The sequence below is a fragment of the Pieris napi genome, chromosome 8, assembly GCF_905475465.1.
Source record: "Pieris napi chromosome 8, ilPieNapi1.2, whole genome shotgun sequence".
In the NCBI taxonomy this organism is placed as follows: Eukaryota; Metazoa; Arthropoda; class Insecta; order Lepidoptera; family Pieridae; genus Pieris; species Pieris napi.
In genome coordinates this window covers 13,220,111-13,241,267 of record NC_062241.1, presented here as the reverse complement: position 1 = coordinate 13,241,267, position 21,157 = coordinate 13,220,111, and the positions used below count along the sequence as shown (strand labels likewise).

General features: G+C 38.2%; 1 protein-coding gene across 5 annotated transcripts; it reads right to left on the bottom strand.

The window, feature by feature from the left end:
• Positions 1 to 43: 43 nt before the first annotated feature.
• LOC125051532 (rho GTPase-activating protein 4-like) lies at positions 44 to 20,723 on the bottom strand. Of its 5 annotated transcripts, none has more exons than XM_047651914.1 (8): positions 19,889 to 20,723; positions 5,280 to 5,839; positions 4,532 to 5,203; positions 3,690 to 4,453; positions 3,502 to 3,615; positions 1,125 to 1,149; positions 643 to 773; positions 44 to 578 (listed from the first exon to the last, which is right to left on the bottom strand). In XM_047651914.1, the coding sequence occupies exons 1-8, from the start codon at positions 20,022 to 20,024 to the stop codon at positions 305 to 307; spliced, it is 2,676 nt and encodes an 891-aa protein (XP_047507870.1). In that variant the 5' UTR covers positions 20,025 to 20,723; the 3' UTR covers positions 44 to 304. The 5 variants fall into 5 exon arrangements, with proteins under 5 accessions (XP_047507870.1, XP_047507871.1, XP_047507872.1 ...); XM_047651915.1 differs by having other exon boundaries at positions 643 to 761; positions 19,889 to 20,722; XM_047651916.1 differs by lacking the exon at positions 19,889 to 20,723 and adding an exon at positions 6,892 to 7,681.
• Between the last annotated feature and the right edge of the window lie 434 nt (positions 20,724 to 21,157).

Here is a 21,157-nt window from a genome sequence, read left to right as displayed (position 1 = left end):
TGCCGTGTTTCATTCGCCGAGAGAGAGGAGGACAAAGACAGCGAGCGAGTGATACCGTTTATTCGTACAAAAATATATTAGCCTACGCGCGATACAAAAGTCACGGCTCGCGTACAAAAATATACACAATGACACGAAATGCGAAGAATATAATCTCAAAATGGCAACTCACTCGGCTCGTCGGAGGCGAGTCGGGCGTCGTTAAAGCTTACAGAGTAGCACTTAATTAATTAAACATTGTAAATACGGTCGTCGGAGGAAGGACGCGTTGTGCGCTGGTGACTTCGTGAAAGACGACGGCGGCCTAGTCCTCCGCGTCGTCGGGGAGCGCCGGGCGGGCGGGCGGCGGGCGCGCCGGGTGCGGCGTCGGACGGCGCAGCAGGGCCGGCTTGGCGGCGAGGGCGGGCTTCAGCGAGCCCCCGGTGAGCGTGAGCTCGGCGAACTTGGCGGCGACGCGCAGCGTGTTGCGCGCGGGCACGGGGCTCGCGGGGGGCGGCGGGTCGGAGGGCGCGGGGCCGGCGGCGCGGCGTCTCGCCGGGAGGTCCAGCACCAGGTCGGGCGTGCTCTCGGCCAGCCGCCTGCGACGAGAGCCCGTTTAGATCGAATCGTTCGGGTGGTCGACGGGCGAAGCGAGACACTCACGCTTCGGTCCCCGGCGGGGCTAGGGCGGCGGAGACGGGGTCGTCGACGGTCGCGGGCGAGGCTCGCGGCTGCCCTTCGTCGACGTGCTCGGGAGCGAAGCCGCTCCGGGACCTGGATTCCTTTATAAAAACCTTTATATCGATGCGGGCGCTCGTACGCTCGTCGACCGATGAAAATTATGTATTTTATTTATTCATTATTGACATTTTCACAAATAAAGCGATGAATTCGTACAAATAATTACACAAACGATCGACCGTTCGATAAGCGAGTGAGCGACTCGAAGACACACTGTAAACCACATTACCGCAAAGCCTCGCGCAACTTTTCACACAATAGATGCCAGTAGTGACGAGGACGTCGGACGTATTACAAGGTGTGGGGTGAGTGTTAGGTGAGTGTGGGGTGAGTGTGGGGTGAGTGTGGAGTGCGTGTGAGATGTACGGTAGATGGACGGAGTGTGGGGCGTGTCGTGGGTGTACCTGGGCGAGGTCTTCCGACGGGCACCTGCGGACAATGGGGCTGCGTTACTCTGCGCTCTCCGGATCCAACTTCCGGAGACTGGGGCAGAAAGCCGATCTCACTCTTAACTCGTAGAAAACGGAACAAAACATGACAATTTAATTCTCTCACGGTGAGTGAATGTGAAATCGGCTGTCTGCGTCTGCTTTTATATGATCATCGTACAAATGTCTTATTTTCTGCTGAGATTTCTCATTTTTGAGATAAGAGAACTTATTGATAGTTTTTTCTGAACCTGTTTCCTCTTTATTCGAAAGATCTATATACTAGAATTAATAAATATCGTAGCAGATTTCCTTTTCTAGCTAATATCAGATAAATTACCTTTTTGGAGTTGACAGTGGTTCAATCGACGTGGGCGGTGTAAGTGTTTTTGATCCGCTTTTGTTACAAAAGAAGTACAAAAGTAGTAGAACCCAATTATATTGATATCATTATATAACATTGAAGAGCAGCTTGAGCGTTTTGGCTAAGTGCTGAATTTAATAATTACCTAAATAAGGTTTTTTATTTGGATTGTGATATGTAGATATAAACAAACAAATTGACGTACATATGAAAACATGAAAAGCGGTGCCGTCCCTACATCATGCGGACACGACCAAACAAAAACACAAAACAGTGATAATACTATTTGTCAATAAAACTATAAACAGAAATAAACTAATTGACTTATCGGTGCCGCGTCGTAATTCTGGTCTTAGCCGAGGTGTGCAATGTCATTATGGTAGCGACATAACCTTTTAATTGGAGAGTTCGACTTATGATACGTTTTGAAGTTTCCGGGCAATCCACAATTCCGCTAATTACTTTAAAAAGGTACGACAAGTAGATTTTTGCTCTACGAACGCTCAGAGATTCCAAGTTATACGAATTTAATCTATCCTCATATTTAGAGATTAAACATTTTATTATAAAACTAATTTCCTTCCTTTTCCTTTTCTTTTCTTTAGTTAAGAATTATAAGATTTGAATATGAAAAGGCTATTTTGATAATTCTCATTTCTTCTCGTGTTCCGGTGGGACCAAATACATTTACTTACTTGGAACTAGGTCATTTTCAGGTTGGAAAGTGAAAAGAAAGAAAAAAAGTCTTAATCTTGACTTAATGAGTTTTCGCTTAACGGGGATGATATATTGTATTAGTGTTTGCACGTCACTTGAAGCATCCTGGCATCATTATTTACGTTTCAAATTTAAATTTCGAAATTTACAAGAAGATAATAATAATAATTATAGTGGATTATACCCCTCGACTATGTATTTGCGTGCTGTTCCCACGAGAATGTAAGTGCGTGCTTCTATTTCACCACGCCTCCTGCTGATAGAGGATAAATCGTGGTTTTTGATTTATTTTATTATTATTTATTACTTAAGATGACACGTGGAACATGGTGTAATGGTTTCAGCTCCTTACAAACGTTGTGTAAAACGAAAAACTTGGCGATTAAAAAGAGTGGCAGAGAGGCAGTAAATGTAACATTAGAAGCATTTAATGTACATATTACTTTTTTGACGTTCATAAGTGTACATTGTGTTACCTGATAAATGAAATAAATGATTTTTGACTTTGACTCTTGGCGCGGCGTCGTGGCAGATTCAGGCAACACGCGGACCGCACACGATGCGGTACGGCTTACGTAATTTCAGTTAAAAAAATATTAAAAAGTGCTCTCTCATAAAAATGAAGTACAAAATTGAACACTTGGAAATAGGCAAGAAAGTAAACAATCTGATATTTCACGGCTTTGACGAGCCTCCAGAAAAAGTAACCTTATAGATATGGTTACAAATACTCCGAAATTGACATCGGTAAGCAAGAAATCAATAAATCGTTTAGAATTGGTAAGGCAAAGAGTAAAAGCGCGCAAATTATAGGTGATTAGAATGTTGAATTCATTAAAAAGAAATTAAATTCTGCAAAATAACGAGAAACTGCCCAAGATTGTTTTTGTTATGGAAGATTTTAGTAAAGCTGTCTCGGACAAGAGAAAAAAACTGTAGCCCCAACTAGAAGAAGAAAGGAGAAATTTGCGCACACCTCCCCACGAGGAGTGGACCTGACGGATGACACAAAATTGAAATTGCAATTCAGCTTTAACACCAATCATCGATCAGTAAGAGCTGTCATAAAATGCACCGAACCAAAGAAAAGTGGAAACAACACAACACAAAAACAAAACTCATAATGGTAGTAAATACCCGACAACATACACAAAAACAAGATAGAAGAAAAAATATGCCAATGAACTAAATGAAATACTTCGAACTCTGTGACAGAGTATTTCCATCCAACAAATTGGAGAAGTACGAGAGCAAGAGGAAGCCGGTACGCACCCCGCGTCGTCTTCCAGAGGCTCCTCGTCTTCGTCGTCGTCGTCCAGGTCGTCGACGTCGCTCGGCTCGGTCTCGGCCGCTTCGGCGCCCGCGCCGTCCGCCTCGTCGGCCTCCCTGCGACAGACGAGGGTGGCGTCAGAGACCCGGCCGAGCCGTCCGGCGGTCGGAGGGCGAAGGGCGGGACTCACCCGGGCGAGGAGCGCGGCGGCTCGGGAGGCACGTAGAGCGCGTGCGGGGCGATGTCCTGCGGGAACACGTCGCGGTGCAGCAGGATGGTGCGCTTCACGAGCTCGTTGACGAGGTTCTGGGCCGTCACCTGCTCGCCGCCCTCGCCCCAGGCGGGCAGCAGCGTCGGTCCGAGGCAGATGGCGAGGTTCCACGCGTCCATCATGTTCCGGTCGCTGTGTTCCGCCAGATGCGCGAGAAAAGCGAACAGGTAGCGCAGCACGAGCAGCGCCGGGCGCGGCAGCGCCGCCAGCTCCTCGCGGAGCCTCGCCGCGAACGCCGCGTCGTCGGGGACGGCGGCGGCGCGCACGAGGCGCTCCCGCATCTGCGGCGGCACGAGCGGCGGCCGCAGCTCGCGCAGGTACAGCTTGAGCAGACCGCAGACCGAATTCATGTCGGACGCGTCGCGCACGTCCGCCAGCGGGTCCTCGCCGCGCTCGAAGGCGGCCCGCAGCGCCTGCATCTCCACCTGCGAGCCGGACACGCGGAAGACGCCCTGCTGCCGCAGACCGTACCCGGCGATGACTCGCACGCAGGAAACGAGCGGCGTCGGCAGCGCGTCGTCCAGCGGCGCCGCGAACTGGCCGCGCCGCCCGCCGCGCCTCACGCCCGCCACCGGAGACCGGCCGCCGCCCGAGGCGCCGCCCAGCAGGCGCTCGCGCACCGCCGCCGCCTTGCTCTCGAGGCGAGCCAGCCTGCCCGCGCACGACACGTACGACCGGAACTTCTTTGAACGGCCATTTTAACGCTCTCGTGAGTCTGGGTCTCCGTCGTGCGCAGCTATTACTAAAAGAGAGATACTGACGGCCAAGTAGTAGTCCTCCTGTTCCTTCCTGGGCGCGTCGTCCTCGTCGTCGTCGGCCGGCGCCGGCCTCGCGGCGGGAGCGGCGGCGGCGCCGAAGAGCCCGGACACGTCCCAGCAGGCGTCGGGCCCCTCCATCTGGCGGACGAGCTCCGCCTCGGCGGCGTCGAGCGTCTTGGCGTGCTCGCGACACTCGGCTCGCAGCGCGCGCGCCGCCGCCTCGAGCTGCGTGAGGCGCGCGGCGAGCTCGCGGCGCAGGGCCTCGGCCGCCTCGTCCTCGTCGGGCGCGGCGCCGTCGAGCAGCTCCTTCATCGCGGCGTCCTGCCGCGAGGGGGACTCGCCCGCGTAGGGCAAGGGCCGCGGCGGCGCGAAGGCGGCCGGATGCGCGGCGACCACGCGCTGCCGGTCGCCGACGGCGTCCAGCGACTCGGCGGTGGCGAGCAGCGCCTGCGCCGCCCCGGACAGAGCGGCGGCGCGCGCGCGTTCGGCGGCGGCGGCGCATCGCACGGCGCGCCCGACCACCTCCTCGTAGCCGGTCTCGCTGCACAGCATTATGTCGGCGATGTCGTCGAGGTAATAGCGCTGCAGCGTTGCGTTGGCCGCCTCGAGGCTCAACACGTACTCGGCCCGGGCCCGCAGAGCCTTCGCCCGCGCCTCGGCGTGTCGGCTGCGACGCTGCAGAGGACCGCGTCGATATTATTTTAGTCTCGATTGTTTTATTACTACGGGAGGAGAGAAGACGTTCGGTCACCTTTTCGAGTTCCTTCTCGAGCGCCTTGATCTTTTTGTTCCTCGGCGGGTCGGCGGCGGCGAGCGCCTGGCGCGCCGCGTGCGCGTGACGCAGCTTGAGCGCCGCTGCCCGCCAGTCGTGCGCTGCGGCGGCGTGCGCCTTGCCGGCGGCCGCCGCCTCGGCGAGAGCGGCGGCGATATCCTCCTGGCGCTCGGCGACGAGGTCGCGGCACTTGCGGTGCAGACGAAGCACGTCGTCCGCGGCGCGATGCAGGCGCGCGGCCAGCGGACCGCCGTAGAGGTCCGCCAGCGCGGCGTGATCGCGAGCCAGGGCGCGCGTGGCGTCGAGGGCGGCCTGCCAGCAAGCGTAGGCTCCGGCCAGCGGCCACTGCTCTCGCTTGTGGCGCTGGTCGCGATGGCGCTGGGCCGCGGCGCGCGCTAGCTTGTCGAGCGCGCGCGCGTATTCGTGTTCGAGATCTGCGCGCCGGCGGCAGTAGTCGCCCAGCTCGGCCGCGACGCCGGCCGCCGCGTCGGCGCGCCCCTCCACCGCTTTCGCTTGCTCCGCTAGCTGAGTCCTAATATCTGCGACCATTTCATTTATTAGAATTTTATCATTGTTGAAATTACGACAGGTAAAGAGGGGCGACGTTCATCGAGGCGAACCTTTCACGGTCCTCGAAGCCCCTTCTTGCCCACGGCTACGTAAATAAGGTTGACCTTTGTTTATTTTTAGTCTCGACCTATATATTGACCTATATATCTATATATATATATGTTGTGATTATATATATGATTTATTTCATTGGTAGCTTTTGAGAGACGCTGATAATCGCAGAGGCAATACTATACTAAAAGACATAAAACACAGCATTAGAAAGGAAGCAAATAAATATGTAACAAGTGTTTTTTTTTTTGATAAAAATTAAGCTACTCAGGTTTTAGTTGTGCTGCTCCTACTTTAATGTAATGTAATGTTTACAAGGGGAAGGTGATTAGATTTTTAAAGTCAAGGTGCTTTTATAGCGTGAACGAATATTTAGAACATAAGTTTAACAATTACTCATAAATGACTTCTTATTATGACATTTGTATGTTATATATTATATTTATATGTGCTTGTTGTTCGATTTTTTATTTTATTTTGTACCACTATCATGGCAAATAAAGGATTTATTTATTTATTTTTATTTATTTTATTTACAGATTATAACACGTTCATTTGCCTAAAGTATGCACCAAATTGTAGATTATAATTTTAGACTAAGATTCTTGATTGTCGTTAGGTACTAGCAGCTTTATTACATTTTATTAATTATTACTTTTAAAAGGTCATATTTTTTGGGTTTTCATTAAAGGCGGGAACGACAAATGACTGCTTTGAATAAAACGAATTAACCGAAAAGCATGATTTAATTTTTGTTTTTGTTAAATTGTGTGTCTACCAAATTCACGTCGGTACATTTTGTAGCGATTGAACATCGGTGAACAAAGCCGGGCGGGCTCCAACACAAGTCCACCTCCTCAATTCTATATGCAAGAGAAATCAGTAAGCGGAAACGTAAACGATTTGAATAAAATGTAAACCAGTTTCATTCGAAATCGCATCACATTTAAACACATGGTTTACGGCGTACCGGGAAATGCATTAGCGACGTCGGGCGGACCCCAGTCGGGACGCGGCTGCACTATGCACTGGAACATGGTCGGATGCCGAACCTCCACTGACGCCGCGCAGCCTCCGAGGTTTCGCTAAAATACACCCCACTTCACGTGACCCCGCGAGTTTGCGCGCGCACAGGATATAAGGACTATTCTTCCTCGCGTCAACGGATGCACCATCTGTTAGATCAGACTACCTAAATATCGCGAAGTTCCAACGGAATAAACAGTGCGTTTCGATTTTAAAGCAACTACATTTATAAAAACTTGTTTACGAATCGTTATTTGGAGACGGTAAGCTATACGAACTCATCACGCGTTTATTTGTATTTTGTAGAGTCGCCGTAACCGAGACAAAGATTTCTCGTTATATTTATTTATGAATATTGCTTCCATTGTTCAATTCCAAATGCAGAGCTCCGTATGCGGTTGACCATTCTACTTTAAACAAAATAAAGCTACTCTATACGAACAGTCCTAGGGAAGCCCAGTCCGAGTAATCGGTCAAAGTAGTCTGACAATAGAGTCGTTACGACCAAAATAGCCTCAACAATAGTGATGAGGTACAATGACGTATGAGGCCGGCGCGGCGTGCTCGGCTCGCGGAATTCGCTTTTCATCCCTTAGCATCATTTACAAATATGTTTGCATTAAGGTAAGCTTTCAACCAAAAAAAGAGTGCACTTAAGTTCAAAAACTTTTATAACAACTCGTCATTGATAATGTTGAATACAACTTTAACAGTTCAGATACAAACGAAATTGTTGTGCATTGAAAGTAATCCCGTCAGTCAATCATTCCAACCGTCGTACAAGTGGTCACAAAAATATCGCAAATTCTCACTTTACACTCTCCAAAAGAGTCATAACTGTAACATCACTAATTCATCTATGGCAATAGCACACCATGAGAGTGCAACGATCTCAGGCAGAGTTGTGACAGGCGACCGTTCTTTGGTTGATAAGATAGTGTAATAACACAATAATACTTGGACAAGTTAATTGGTAAGTACATATTTGCTATCGAATAAGTAGTACTCGATATAATTCCAACTAATACTACTGTCAAAATAATTTCAAAACATAAGAGTACATATTTTAGTAGTAGCACCAGTTATCATTGTTTGTGGTTAATAAAATCCAATAATTTTGACTTGACTTTTAAGATTGTTACGCACGCTGACACGCCGTTCCTATTAATGTTCCGTTTCCAGATCTTCTTTTGAATCAGTCTTGTGCGAGACCTCTGCGTCGTCATTTTTTTTATTTTATAATATTAATTTCAAATTTGGTGATCGCCGAATGGCGCAACCATCAGAATAAAAATAAAAATATTATAAGAAATTCTGGATCCGTCTACTTATCTACTCTTAAAAACTTACAAATGAGGGAAATTGAACCACTATTTGGAGACCAATGTGATAGATGTGATGATTTTTGCCTCATATGTAACTAGTTCATTAATTTTAGTTATGAAACACCGACTTGAGTTTATATAATAAAGTTGATTGTATCTTATTTTGGTAAAGAGGATGTTAAAATAATTAATGTGTTAGCTTTTATTATTTATTTAATAATATTCTAAATAATTTATGAAACATATTCTTTTGCTACAAGTGCGCATGTGCAATAATTACTCATTTGACTCGTTCGGTTATTTACGAATTGTTACGAATTGACTCGAATAACTGCCCGAAGTGGGAAGGTCGAGTCAGAGTGGGGACTAAAGGATAAAACAGCTTGTAGCACATGCGCACAGGCAATTCCTTTGTTCAAGTTGGTGTTTATACATTTTACGTAGGGTCAGTGTGTGAAATATAGTAAATCAAGTCATCATTGGAGTGTTTAATTTCCTACCCTAAGAACCAGATCAACTAGCCCTAACAAATCAGAAGAGCGGGATGCCATCGAGGTAAACTGATATGGTATATCATATCCTTGGTGTAAAGGATTAACGCCCACGAGGTATGCGATTTTTTTTTCCTTTCTACATTTTGTAACCTAAAGATGTAGGTACTCTTTTTTTTATTATTTTTATTACACCTTTGAAGGTAAATTAGTTACATTTGTTATGAAACCTAGCTTACGATTATGAAGTTTTGTATTTTTACTAACGGAAGACTGTGCTATTGCGTAGGAAGTGTGGGACTGTGCTGTTTTAGGTTATCTAAATTTTTTACCAACTATAACCCGTCGGCCCTGTCTTGTCGTCTTATATCGATGAAAATCAAAACTTCCCAGCTGAAGTCCTTCATACCTACCTAACATAAATGGAAGAAAATGAATCCTATACGAGTGTTCGAAATACATAATTTTATAATATTTGATGAGGGTGATCCCAAATATTTTTACTCGGCCGATCCTCATATGTTTTTATTAGTCTTTGTTGAGATTTACTCGAGTTACGTTAGATGTATATATCGTTTTTGATAATTATAATTGATAATATGTAGTTACGTCCACTAATTAGAATTTTATAGTGAGTGTTTAGTGCGTGTTTAAGAAACGTTCTGGTAGGGAGACATTATGGCGAGGTATGTACTCGGGATTTTGCTATGAGTTATGCATCGACGGCCACCGAACCTGTCCTGTAAAACATATAACGTTATTTATTTTAAAGCTGTTACATTACATATTTTTATAATACTTACCGTCGGTTTAGTTGAAATAAATTGAATCATTATTATAAGATACTAGCAGACCGGCTTTTCTTATATTACATAGTAGTAAACTATTCAAGGGAGACGGTAGGAGAACACTAGTCATGGGGACCACCATGCTTTATTGGTTGTTATGCCGTTGAATTGTAGCTTATGTGAAACGTTGGTACTTTCAACACAGCGCCATCTGTTAGAATTGTGACTGTTCAATAATAAACAAATATTTTGCAATAAAATAATATAAATTGAAATGTAAGCTATCCTATCTTTTAAGTTAGATTAAACTGCACACGGTGTGCAAAATATTTGATATCGGTTCGGTAGTCAGGAGTCGATAGTGGACAAACAACGTGACACGTAATTTATATATTAAGATTTACGACAGATTACACAAGTAATTAGTTTAATTTTGTCTCATATTTTAACAATTTTTTTTTTTTTAGAGGTTATTTGGTGAGTTGAATATTTTAATAAAGTTTTATTTTTACAGACTACTTTATTATAAATGTTTTACCATTTTTTTTTTAATTATTAGGCAACTTGAATATTAAAATAAGATACATTTAATTAATTTATTATTTTTAGATGTTCCAAGCTGATTTAATACTATAATAAGTTTCTTACAGAACTAATTTATTTTTTATAATAATAATTTTACCATTTTTTTTAGAGGTTCTTTGGTGAGTTGAATATTTTAATAAAGTTTTATTTTTACAGACTACTTTATTATAAATGTTTTACCATTTTTGAAATTATTTGGCAAGTTGAATATTATAATAAGTTACATTTAATTAATTTATTATTTTTAGAAGTTTCAAGTCTGTTTAATATTATAATATTTTTACAGAACTAATTATTTCAATTTTTTTTTTATATATATTTTATACCATTTTTAGAAATTATTTAGTGACTGTTATTATAATAAGGTTTTTACATATATAATTTATACTTTAAAATAATTATTCATTTTTAGAAGTTCAGTTAGTTTAATATTAAGGTATTTACAAAAGTAATAAATTTTACAATAATTTTCGCCATTTATCGTAGAAGGTTAGTTTAATATCATATTATGACTTTGTTATACGAAAATTCAATTGAAACGTATTGTTTGAAGTATATTTTATTGGTAATTAAAGCTTAAATGTTTTATATATATAATCAATACAAACAATATTTTTTTTTTTATTACTACGTTGAATAATATTCTAAACTATCTTAAATATATGTATTAATAAAAAAAAAATTATTGATTTTATAGAGTGTCTTTGTTACTTAGAATCGACGCCAATCCTTATAGATTAAGATGGCTGGAGTAATAATGTACAATGTTTTTCTTTTGTGTAACGATTGTTTCCAGTATGACTAGACCCAATAAGAATCCAGGGTTTTAGTCCTGAGTTACGAAGTCGTTTTAGGGACGAGGCATATAGAAGTCGAACCTTATGGTTGTTTCATTGGTGAGACTAAAGCAGCTTGCTTTCCAATGCAGTAGGTGCAGGCTATAGGGCAGTCGTAAGTTGAACTTACCACGAAGCTGCAGCAGATCGAGTGGCTACGCAGGCGTTGCCACTACAAAGTAAGGTGACGCAAAATAATATCGGTGTACGGTCTAAATGATAGTTTACGTATATCTCACGAAAAGGCTACAAATTTAAGTCCGTGGCGAGACAATTAGTAGATCGTTAGTCCAAACATAGAAGATATTTCTTAAAATCGATTGGACAAATGTAGCGTTACTTCAAAGAAAGATTCAGAACAAATTTGATGTCTAGAATCTCAAGAGGAAACGAAAATGTTTTGAGTGTCAAATGATGAGTTTAACATTGATTGTTTTTCAGTTTCATAGGTATTGAAGTAGTAATAAAATGCTTCGGTCTATTTTTTTCTTACCTCTACCTTTCGTTTATACCGCAGGTATTAATAGTTATGAATTTGATGTTGATTGCTTAATGCGATATTGTGATAATGGCAGCCGACATTGGTGCCATTTGGCGCTTTGACATGGTGAAATGAATTTAATAAGAATGATAACAGTAAAAGCGCTATTACTGTTGAATAGTCGTTAATTTGTTAATATATTAATGATTAACGTTAATAAGGAAATGGAATGAAACTATAGATACTTATTTGTTGAGGGATTCTTCAAATAATTTTTAGGGATTGGTTTTAAAACTTGTACAGGAATTAAGATAAAGCTAAGCGACAATTATATTACCCGTAATACGGCCTTACAGAGTATCAAACTGGGAACGGAAAAATAAAAAACCAGAACTGAAGGACTGGTAATTTGTGCACTGTCCTAGGCTGTGCATTTTGCCCGTTAAAATAGAATTTATTTTGCTTTGATTTTTCTAGATCTTAACATGAGAACAACAAACGAGCCCTCTACCGCGAATCGATAATAATCAATTGGATAATATTTCAGTCATGGGTGTTGTATTACACAGGGCCTCGCATCAGGGTACTATTAGAAAGCTGATGGTATTTCTGGTTTTAAGTGAGAGCAAGGGTAGCAAAGATGAAAAAGATGACCTGGTAAGATGACTCTATAGGACAACGACACAGTAAGACTGTATATTATGAGGTATTAATATTATTATATTCTTTTTTGCTGCTTAGAGATTTAAAATATATAAGAAGCAAGCATTCGCAAGTTTAGGTTTTAAGGAGGAATTAGTAATCCTCCCGTAGTCAATTTTACATGCACCATGTTAAATGGGAGCATTCAAAGTTGGCATTGCTGATAAAGATTTACTTCAAATGAGTAAGACTCTGCTGAATGTTAACATACTGCAGAGCCTAGTCTTTCATGACATTTCTTTTGCGGTAATTCACTTTGGGTATATTACAAAGGGTTGCTTTTTGATACAGCATCAAACAGACATAAGTCTCAATTTCATTAACAAATCTGAAACTTCGATGTCACGTCATGTCGACAATTTAACTTGCTTGCTAAGGCTGTTGTTCTTTTTGTGTACTGTGGCTATGTGCTTAGAAATTCAAAATTACATATGACCTTTTAACATATTATGTATTCCCTACAAACCAATCAATACTTGGTTAGTTTTTTTTTTATTTTATTTTTGTTATTGGTCTTAATAATGGATATGAAATACTTTCATTATGTCTGATGATAAAATATCTTAAAACAGAATTGATTAAATGTTGTAATGAAATTTAATAATGTAAGAAAATTATTGTATCATCTTGATCGGTTACCAATGAGGTTGTATTTGACAAAGTAATGTCAAATTATTTGATAAAGTAATTTCACATTTAATTCATCTCCAGAAGTGATAGTATCCTAATAAAAGTGATGGCTTAATATAATAAGTAAGTTTTGAGTGCGTTGAAATATGTTGATGAAAAATAATACTCTAAAGAAGTAGGGTTGTAGTAGTAATAGTTCAAGTATTTGTTATGCTTTCGATAAGTATTTTTTCTGAAGTCTGCACGAAAATCTGCAGCGTTTTTGTCAAAGAAAAGAGGGAGAGAGCGATTGAGACTTGAACACCGATGGTGTTTTTAATACATATCAATATCATTATTATTTTATTATGGGAAAAAATTACCATTTTTTTTTTTTGTTGGTTTGGACCTTTTGCTAAGACCCAGTTGGCTATTTTACAAAATGTGGACATTAGTTAGCAATTATGATAGTAATTTCTTATATTATTGAACTAATTTAACTAATTTTAGCTCTGGTTTTTAATTAGCCTTGGTATCATTTAATAATATAGAAAGACTGGGAAAATTAAATTATGGGATTTGGTCAGCTTAATTACTCAATAATTAATCTACAAAGAAGTTTCACTTTTGACATGTGTACCTTGTACTTACGCACTATTTATTCGTATAATTGACATAGACTAGAATATTTATTTATTTATTTAGTTAATAAGCTTACGACATCACACACAGTACTAAATCTACTAATTATTTTACAAAATCTTACATCTTAAATGTGTGACAATTAATGTAAACATAAGTTTTACAAAAAATATATAAATTATAAAGTACAATTAAAACATATACGAATATCAATTTCACATGATAAATTCACTATTGTGAATATAAAGAGATCATAATGGACTTAGTTTGGTAAAACTTTATTGTGATCTTAAAAGATCACAGTAGTTTCAGTTATGTAGGACTTTATTGTGAATATAAAGATATCTCAAAGGATTTAGTTATGTAAACTATATTGTGAATATTAAGAGATCACAATAGATATAGTTATATAAACTTTATTGTGAATATGGGTAGTTTACATAACTAAATCTAATATCACAATGCATTTAGTTATGTAAACTTTATTTTGAAAATAAAAATATCACAATAGATATAGTTATATAAACTTTATTGTGAATATTAAGAGATCACAATAGATATAGTTATATAAACTTTATTGTGAATATTAAGAGATCACAATATATATAGTAATGTAAACTTTATTGTAAATATAAAGAGATCACAATAGATTTAGTCATATAAACTTTATTGTGAATATTAAGAGATCACAATGCATTTAGTTATGTTAACTTTATTTTAAATATAAAGATATAAAACAGATTTAGTTATGTTAACTTTATTGTGAATTTTAAAGATCACAATGCATAAAAAGATCACAATACATTTAGTTACGTAAACTTTATTTTAAATGTAAAGAGATAAAACAGATTTACTTATGTAAACTTTATTGTGAATTTAATGAGATCACAATACATTTAGTTACGTAAACTTTATTTTAAATGTAAAGAGATAAAACAGATTTACTTATGTAAACTTTATTGTGAATTTAATGAGATCACAATGCATTTAGTTATGTATACTTTATTTTAAATGTAAAGAGATAAAACTGATTTACTTATGTAAACTTTATTGTGAATTTAATGAGATCACAATACATTTAGTTACGTAAACTTTATTTTAAATGTAAATAGATAAAACAGATTTACTTATGTAAACTTTATTGTGAATTTAATGAGATCACAATGCATTTAGTTATGTTAACTTTATTGTGAATTTTAAAGATCACAATGCATAAAAAGATCACAATACATTTAGTTACGTAAACTTTATTTTAAATGTAAAGAGATAAAACAGATTTACTTATGTAAACTTTATTGTGAATTTAATGAGATCACAATACATTTAGTTACGTAAACTTTATTTTAAATGTAAAGAGATAAAACAGATTTACTTATGTAAACTTTATTGTGAATTTAATGAGATCACAATGCATTTAGTTATGTATACTTTATTTTAAATGTAAAGAGATAAAACTGATTTACTTATGTAAACTTTATTGTGAATTTAATGAGATCACAATACATTTAGTTACGTAAACTTTATTTTAAATGTAAATAGATAAAACAGATTTACTTATGTAAACTTTATTGTGAATTTAAAAAGATCACAATGCATTTGGTTATGTTAACTTTATTTTAAATGTAAAGAGATAAAAACGATTTATTTATGTAAACTTTATTGTGAATAAAAAGAGATCACAAAACAGATTCAGTTATGTAAACTTTATGGTGAATTTAAAGAGACCACAATGCATTTAGTGATGTGAACTTTAATGTAAAATATATTGTAAATATAAAGAGATCTCAAAAGATTTAGTCATCTAAACTATATTGTGAACATAAAAAGATCACAAAAGATTTAGTTATGTATGTATGTAAGACTATTGTGAATGTAAAGAGGTCACAGTAGATTTGGATGTGTCCGACTATTGTGAATGTAAAGAGGTCACAGTAGATTGGATATATAAGTAATAAGACTATTGTGAATGTGAAGAGGTCACAGTAGATTTTAGATATTATGTAAGACTATTGTGAATGTAAAGAGGTCACAGTAGACTATTGTGAATATGAAGAGGTCACAGTAGATATGATATGATAAGACTATTGTTAATTATTGATGACTTGATATTTTAAAAGAGTACCGAGAGTTTTTTACGCCGGCTTTTTCTCTCGGCCTACACCCCATGTCTTCTTTGCCGATGAATAGGGATTTCTACCGATACATATTTAATGACGTGAAATAGGTGATACCTGTATCTTTTATTCCATTATAAATAAACATAAATTAAATTTAGGTTCAATTTAACTAAAGAGATGTAATTCAAGAATGAAAGTTAAAAGATACATAGAATTAATTTTGTTTCTGTTTTGAGTTGTAATTTACAAAGCATTGTTTTTGTTTTTCTTTTTTTTGCGAGACGCAAACATTGTCAGGAAAGGCCGACTGTTAGCTTTTATTATTTATTTAATAATATTCTAAATAATTTATGAAACATATTCTTTTGCTACAAGTGCGCATGTGCAATAATTACTCATTTGACTCGTTCGGTTATTTACGAATTGTTACGAATTGACTCGAATAACTGCCCGAAGTGGGAAGGTCGAGTCAGAGTGGGGACTAAAGGATAAAACAGCTTGTAGCACATGCGCACAGGCAATTCCTTTGTTCAAGTTGGTGTTTATACATTTTACGTAGGGTCAGTGTGTGAAATATAGTAAATCAAGTCATCATTGGAGTGTTTAATTTCCTACCCTAAGAACCAGATCAACTAGCCCTAACAAATGTTTCCATTAAATAATACTTTTTATAAAAAAATATAAATACATATGTAAGGAAAACATATTTTCCTATACAAACTCTTTTTATATTTTATTTTTCTTCTTTGCCGTCTGATCGACGATGTTTAATTTGTCACTTGACATAGGTAATAGATGTAAAGTGCCCTGTAAACGATCAAATTGTTTGTCAAATTTTACGTGTTTGTCAAATTATTTGATAGTGTACTGCTGTGTTTGACGCGTTTGTCAAACATTCTACGTGTTTGTCGTGTTTGATGAAAATCTGGATTGATGTCGAGTTTGAAACAAGATCTCACTCGTTGTATTGACATCATGGAGGACGCTACGCTCAATGACAATATGAGTGTCAATATTACTAATAACAAAGAATTTATGTTGCTTTTCATATCTGTTTATCGTGTTTTTTTTTTTTTTTAGTAAACATTTGTTATTTTGTATATCTTTTAGCAAGAAATAAAAGGCTTTTTATTTTATTTATTAAATAAATTTTCGCGCTCGGCACGGCGACGTCACGTCACAAAAGGAGAAACCAGAATCTACTAGAAATTTAACAAATTTGATTGATATTTGGTTTGATCGTTTACGCTATTGTTTGATGAAAACGTGAAGTTTGACAAACATATTTGTCAAGCAAATTTGATCGTTTACAGGGCACTTAAGATGTTTTAATTTATTCATTTTATTATTTTATTTTATAAAATCTAGAATATAGGCTTTAAATGTTGATTCTTTTGTATTCACAGGTTATAATTTGTAAATATATATTTTTTATTAAATGTAAATTAATAGATATTTCTTTTGTAAATAAATCTTTTGTATTCACAGAGAAACGCAGTTGCGCCTTATTTATTCCCAGTACTCGTATAAGCGATTGATACCACTATACATATATATAACATGTACGTATTATTTATACAAAACTGCATGGTGTTCGCGTTACAATAAAACAAGGCTATAAATAATAGAAGGAAAGTATAAAAACAAAACGTGCCATCTTGATCATGATTTTTGATTACAATTCGGAGTTCACACGGGGAAGCCGAGAGGCGCCAGGCGGCCGCAGGACTCATCGGGTTGACGTAGAATCGAGTTCAAAACGTCGGGATTCTAAATATAGCACACGTGAATCACGACCAAACCACCGGCCCTCGCCATTCGCCACCACGCCACGCCGCCATTGACAATGCGAATCAGTTAAATCACGGATTATCAACAACCGATACCAATTAATGAGACGTACATTTTGTAATTATCTCAATAAACTAATGTAAACGTAAAGCTGACTATTAAAAAAGGAATTATTTTCCCCGTATACAGAAAATGATAATGGTGTAGAAACCGCGACGGTCCGTTTAGAAATAAGCCTTGTCGTGCATATATGTTAAATATTATCAGATCACCAAGATCTTATCTTGCAAGTGGATAAATAAATAAATTAGTAGGTCGTCGGCTTTCGGCTCTGAGACATGCGGTCTACTCAGAGGTCACCAATCCTGACAATTTATTTATATATCCCCAGCAGGAAAAACTATTATTTTTACGTACAAATATCTTATTAAATATGAGGAGGTTCGAAGGGTGTACACGAGAGTCCATGATTTAAATTTCCGACTCAGAAATAAGGAGACAACGACGGCACCGCTTCCCACGCCAATCGCTAACGTGCAATCAAAAATAATAGAATAAAATAAAAAACAACTTTAATCTATATTACATTTTAAATCGAGTCAATTTAAAAAAAATTAAGTGATCTTAATTCAAGCAATAAACTACCCGACTGACAGTTGAACAAAATAAACTAATGTTTAAAGAGTTGAGACTTGAGAGACGTTTATCGATTCAATATATTGCCGTAATTAGTTTATGAGATCCTATGGGAGAATATGAGCGAAAGAATGGACAATAAGAGACCGAAGGTTTTGTGAAGAAAAATTCGTTTGACGTTTAAAACACTATGAATTTTTCAAAATTATCTGGGTGCACGGCAGATAATGAAAATATGTCTCTTCCAAATTTTGTGAAGTCTCCCCCACTGCACAAAATTTTCAATTATTCAATTCACATTTCTAACATGTCAACCTCTCTTACATAATCCAACTTGTCTCGATGACCATTTGGAAGAAAAATTTCATAATTTTTTTGAAAATTTTCCGTGATAACATAATATTGCTAAACTTATATTACTGAATATCCTTATTGATTGTAAATTCAAAAACGTATAAATCATCATTCCCTGATCAATAAGGGAATTATTACACACTTAGAACATACGACTTATAATGCAGACAGAGAACAAGCAGGAATATTAAGCAGAATTTGTAGGACTCGGGCAAAGAGTCGTGTTGTACGCCCGCCCGCGACCGGAAACATTCTCTGCGACGGAAATATTAATTTGACATCGCGGTCAAAGACAATGGGCTCACATCAGATTGTCGGATCACTGACGTTATTAAGTGGGTAAGTGGTGTTAATACCAAAATTGTTTTGCTCGGATTGTAAATGTCGGATGGGATTTTGAACGTCAGTAAAAAAAAAAAATAAAAACCAATGCTTGTAAATTTACATTTACTGCCAGTTCTCCGAGGGCTAAGAACGGACGAGAACTGGCATTAAACTCGTTTGCGAAGATGTATATATAATGTGATCTGATCAAAATAATGTTTTATTTTAATCTAATCGCGGGAGCCGCTAATGACCACACGCAAGAAGTTTGTTTGAGTGTGACGCGTGCGGCGAGGCGGGCGCGCATGTGCAAAATGTTAGCTAACAATCTCGACAGCCTACTGACTACCCCACGCCTGATGACTACCTTAACAATAGAAACGACTTCATAACAGCCATCAATTAACGATATACTGCTGCAGCTGCTGTCTATATTGTAAGGGTATATACTATGAAGAGTGTATTACATGTGTATTGTAAAAAACAAACATATTTCTTCGATACCAGTAGCCAGTTGGAATTCTGAAATAGAACTCTCCGACTTTGCACCATCCCTGCACCCAAGAAGATATCCATCAATGGACACCTTATGGACACCATTCAATTAGAAAAACTTGCACAGAAGTCATATATATATAAAGATTGTCCACTGTTTTCAGTACTAAAGTACTTTTTCGTCTCATTCTCACAAATAGAAGAGAGTACTTGATGGTATAGTAATCCGTACCTTGCGGATGGTTAGGGGTATAGTAAGGAATAACCTACTTGTTCTCTTGGTTGGCTTTCCTCCTATCTGTATTTATATTCATTCAAGTATTTTTTTTTTAACTTTGCCGAAATCTGAGTTGACACTAGCAATATGTTTCTAATTATGTATAAACTTTGCATGCCTTGACATCCTAGCAGCAACTAATTAGCATTAATAACTAAAATTATATTTACTGCACTAAAATCAGATATTTTAATACAACCACCTAGCCTAAAATATAAAACAAATTAAAAGATATAATTAAGAGTTAGAAATATGAACATTGATGATATTCTATGGTTTTATGTTTGTTCATTAGTAAAAACCCATAAACATTTGCAGTAGTGAGAGTATATTTAAATATTTTTCAAACCTTAGATACCCTTAACTATGAGATATCACAAACACTATTCACTATTGTGTGATTTGTTAAAAACCATCTTTCTGATTTAAAATAATAAAATTAGTCAAAAAGGCAAACAGATATTAAAAATGGAAAATTTAATACATACTGTTAAAGGCGGCTAGTTTTCTGGTGGAACCGAGACGCTTCATCGGCGTGCGCGGCTCTAGGTCGCGTTCATCAAAAGGCACGGCTGCCGCTGGAGGCTCCGCCGTGCTTGGCGTTGTTGCTTCCGATACCGACATTCTAACAATCTTACTTTAGAACACTGCACTACTTCACAACGTACTACGTGATTATTAGTTCATCACTTCTAAATACTTATGAGGGATCCATTTAGCTAATAAAAGGTCGGCAAGTAAACAAAAAAATCCTTTAGTCTCTTGGCGTTACATTCTACTATTTGAAATTTAGCAATATTACAATTAAGTTGATAATCATAACCCTCTAACTAACTAATTACATTAAATATAGAAAAGTCAGGCAAAAAGATTTCACCCTCCGACGCTAACTCAAAATTACGATTTAGTTTGTATGTAATTGTAAAATAATGAAAAAGAAAAAAGCCGAATTGAACTGCAACTTGCACACTGCACCACAGACACTGCATAAGCCAGTAGCCACAAAGGAGTAGGGAACAGGGGTAGCAAAACGTATCGATACCTCGGGGTATCGATACCCTGAGGCGTAAATATTGTGAGAAACGTTCCTGCTATATACTAACTTAGCGTCAGTGACCGTGACGTTAACGCCGATCTTGGGTTCGATTCTCACACATGATGAATATTGTGTAATAAGCACATCATTTGTGTCACGGTAATGCGTGCTATTTATCAATAATACATATAATCATATTCACACATATATACAAGTCTGTTAAACAGCAGTCTGAGCACCATAGCAAAGGCTGTCTAGTTTGTAACCAGACAGCCTAGTGTGAGATGTGTGAGGTGTAGTGTATTCAAAACTACTCGATACCTTCCGATATCGATACTTTCATTTCGATACTTTTGATACACAGCAAGTTCACACCAGGTTCGCAGATGAAAAATTTATGTAGAATTACAGTTAAGTACTCTACATCCTACTTCGGATTCCAATGAATTAGATTTTCATATTGATCACAGTTATTCCAAATAAATTATATAAATACAAATTGCAGTGTTTATTTTATTATTAACACGGCACAATTTGACTACTAAATTTTGGTACAAGTGAACACTTTCTACTCATAACTTTTAAATTATTTCTATTATAAAAATATGAATATTAGGTTCTTTATAACAGTTTAATAAATTTGTATAATTCGTATTCGGAACAGACTACAGAAATTGCCATTTTGCTCTGTGGTTATTACCGCTTCTAAAAGTGCGTTTTC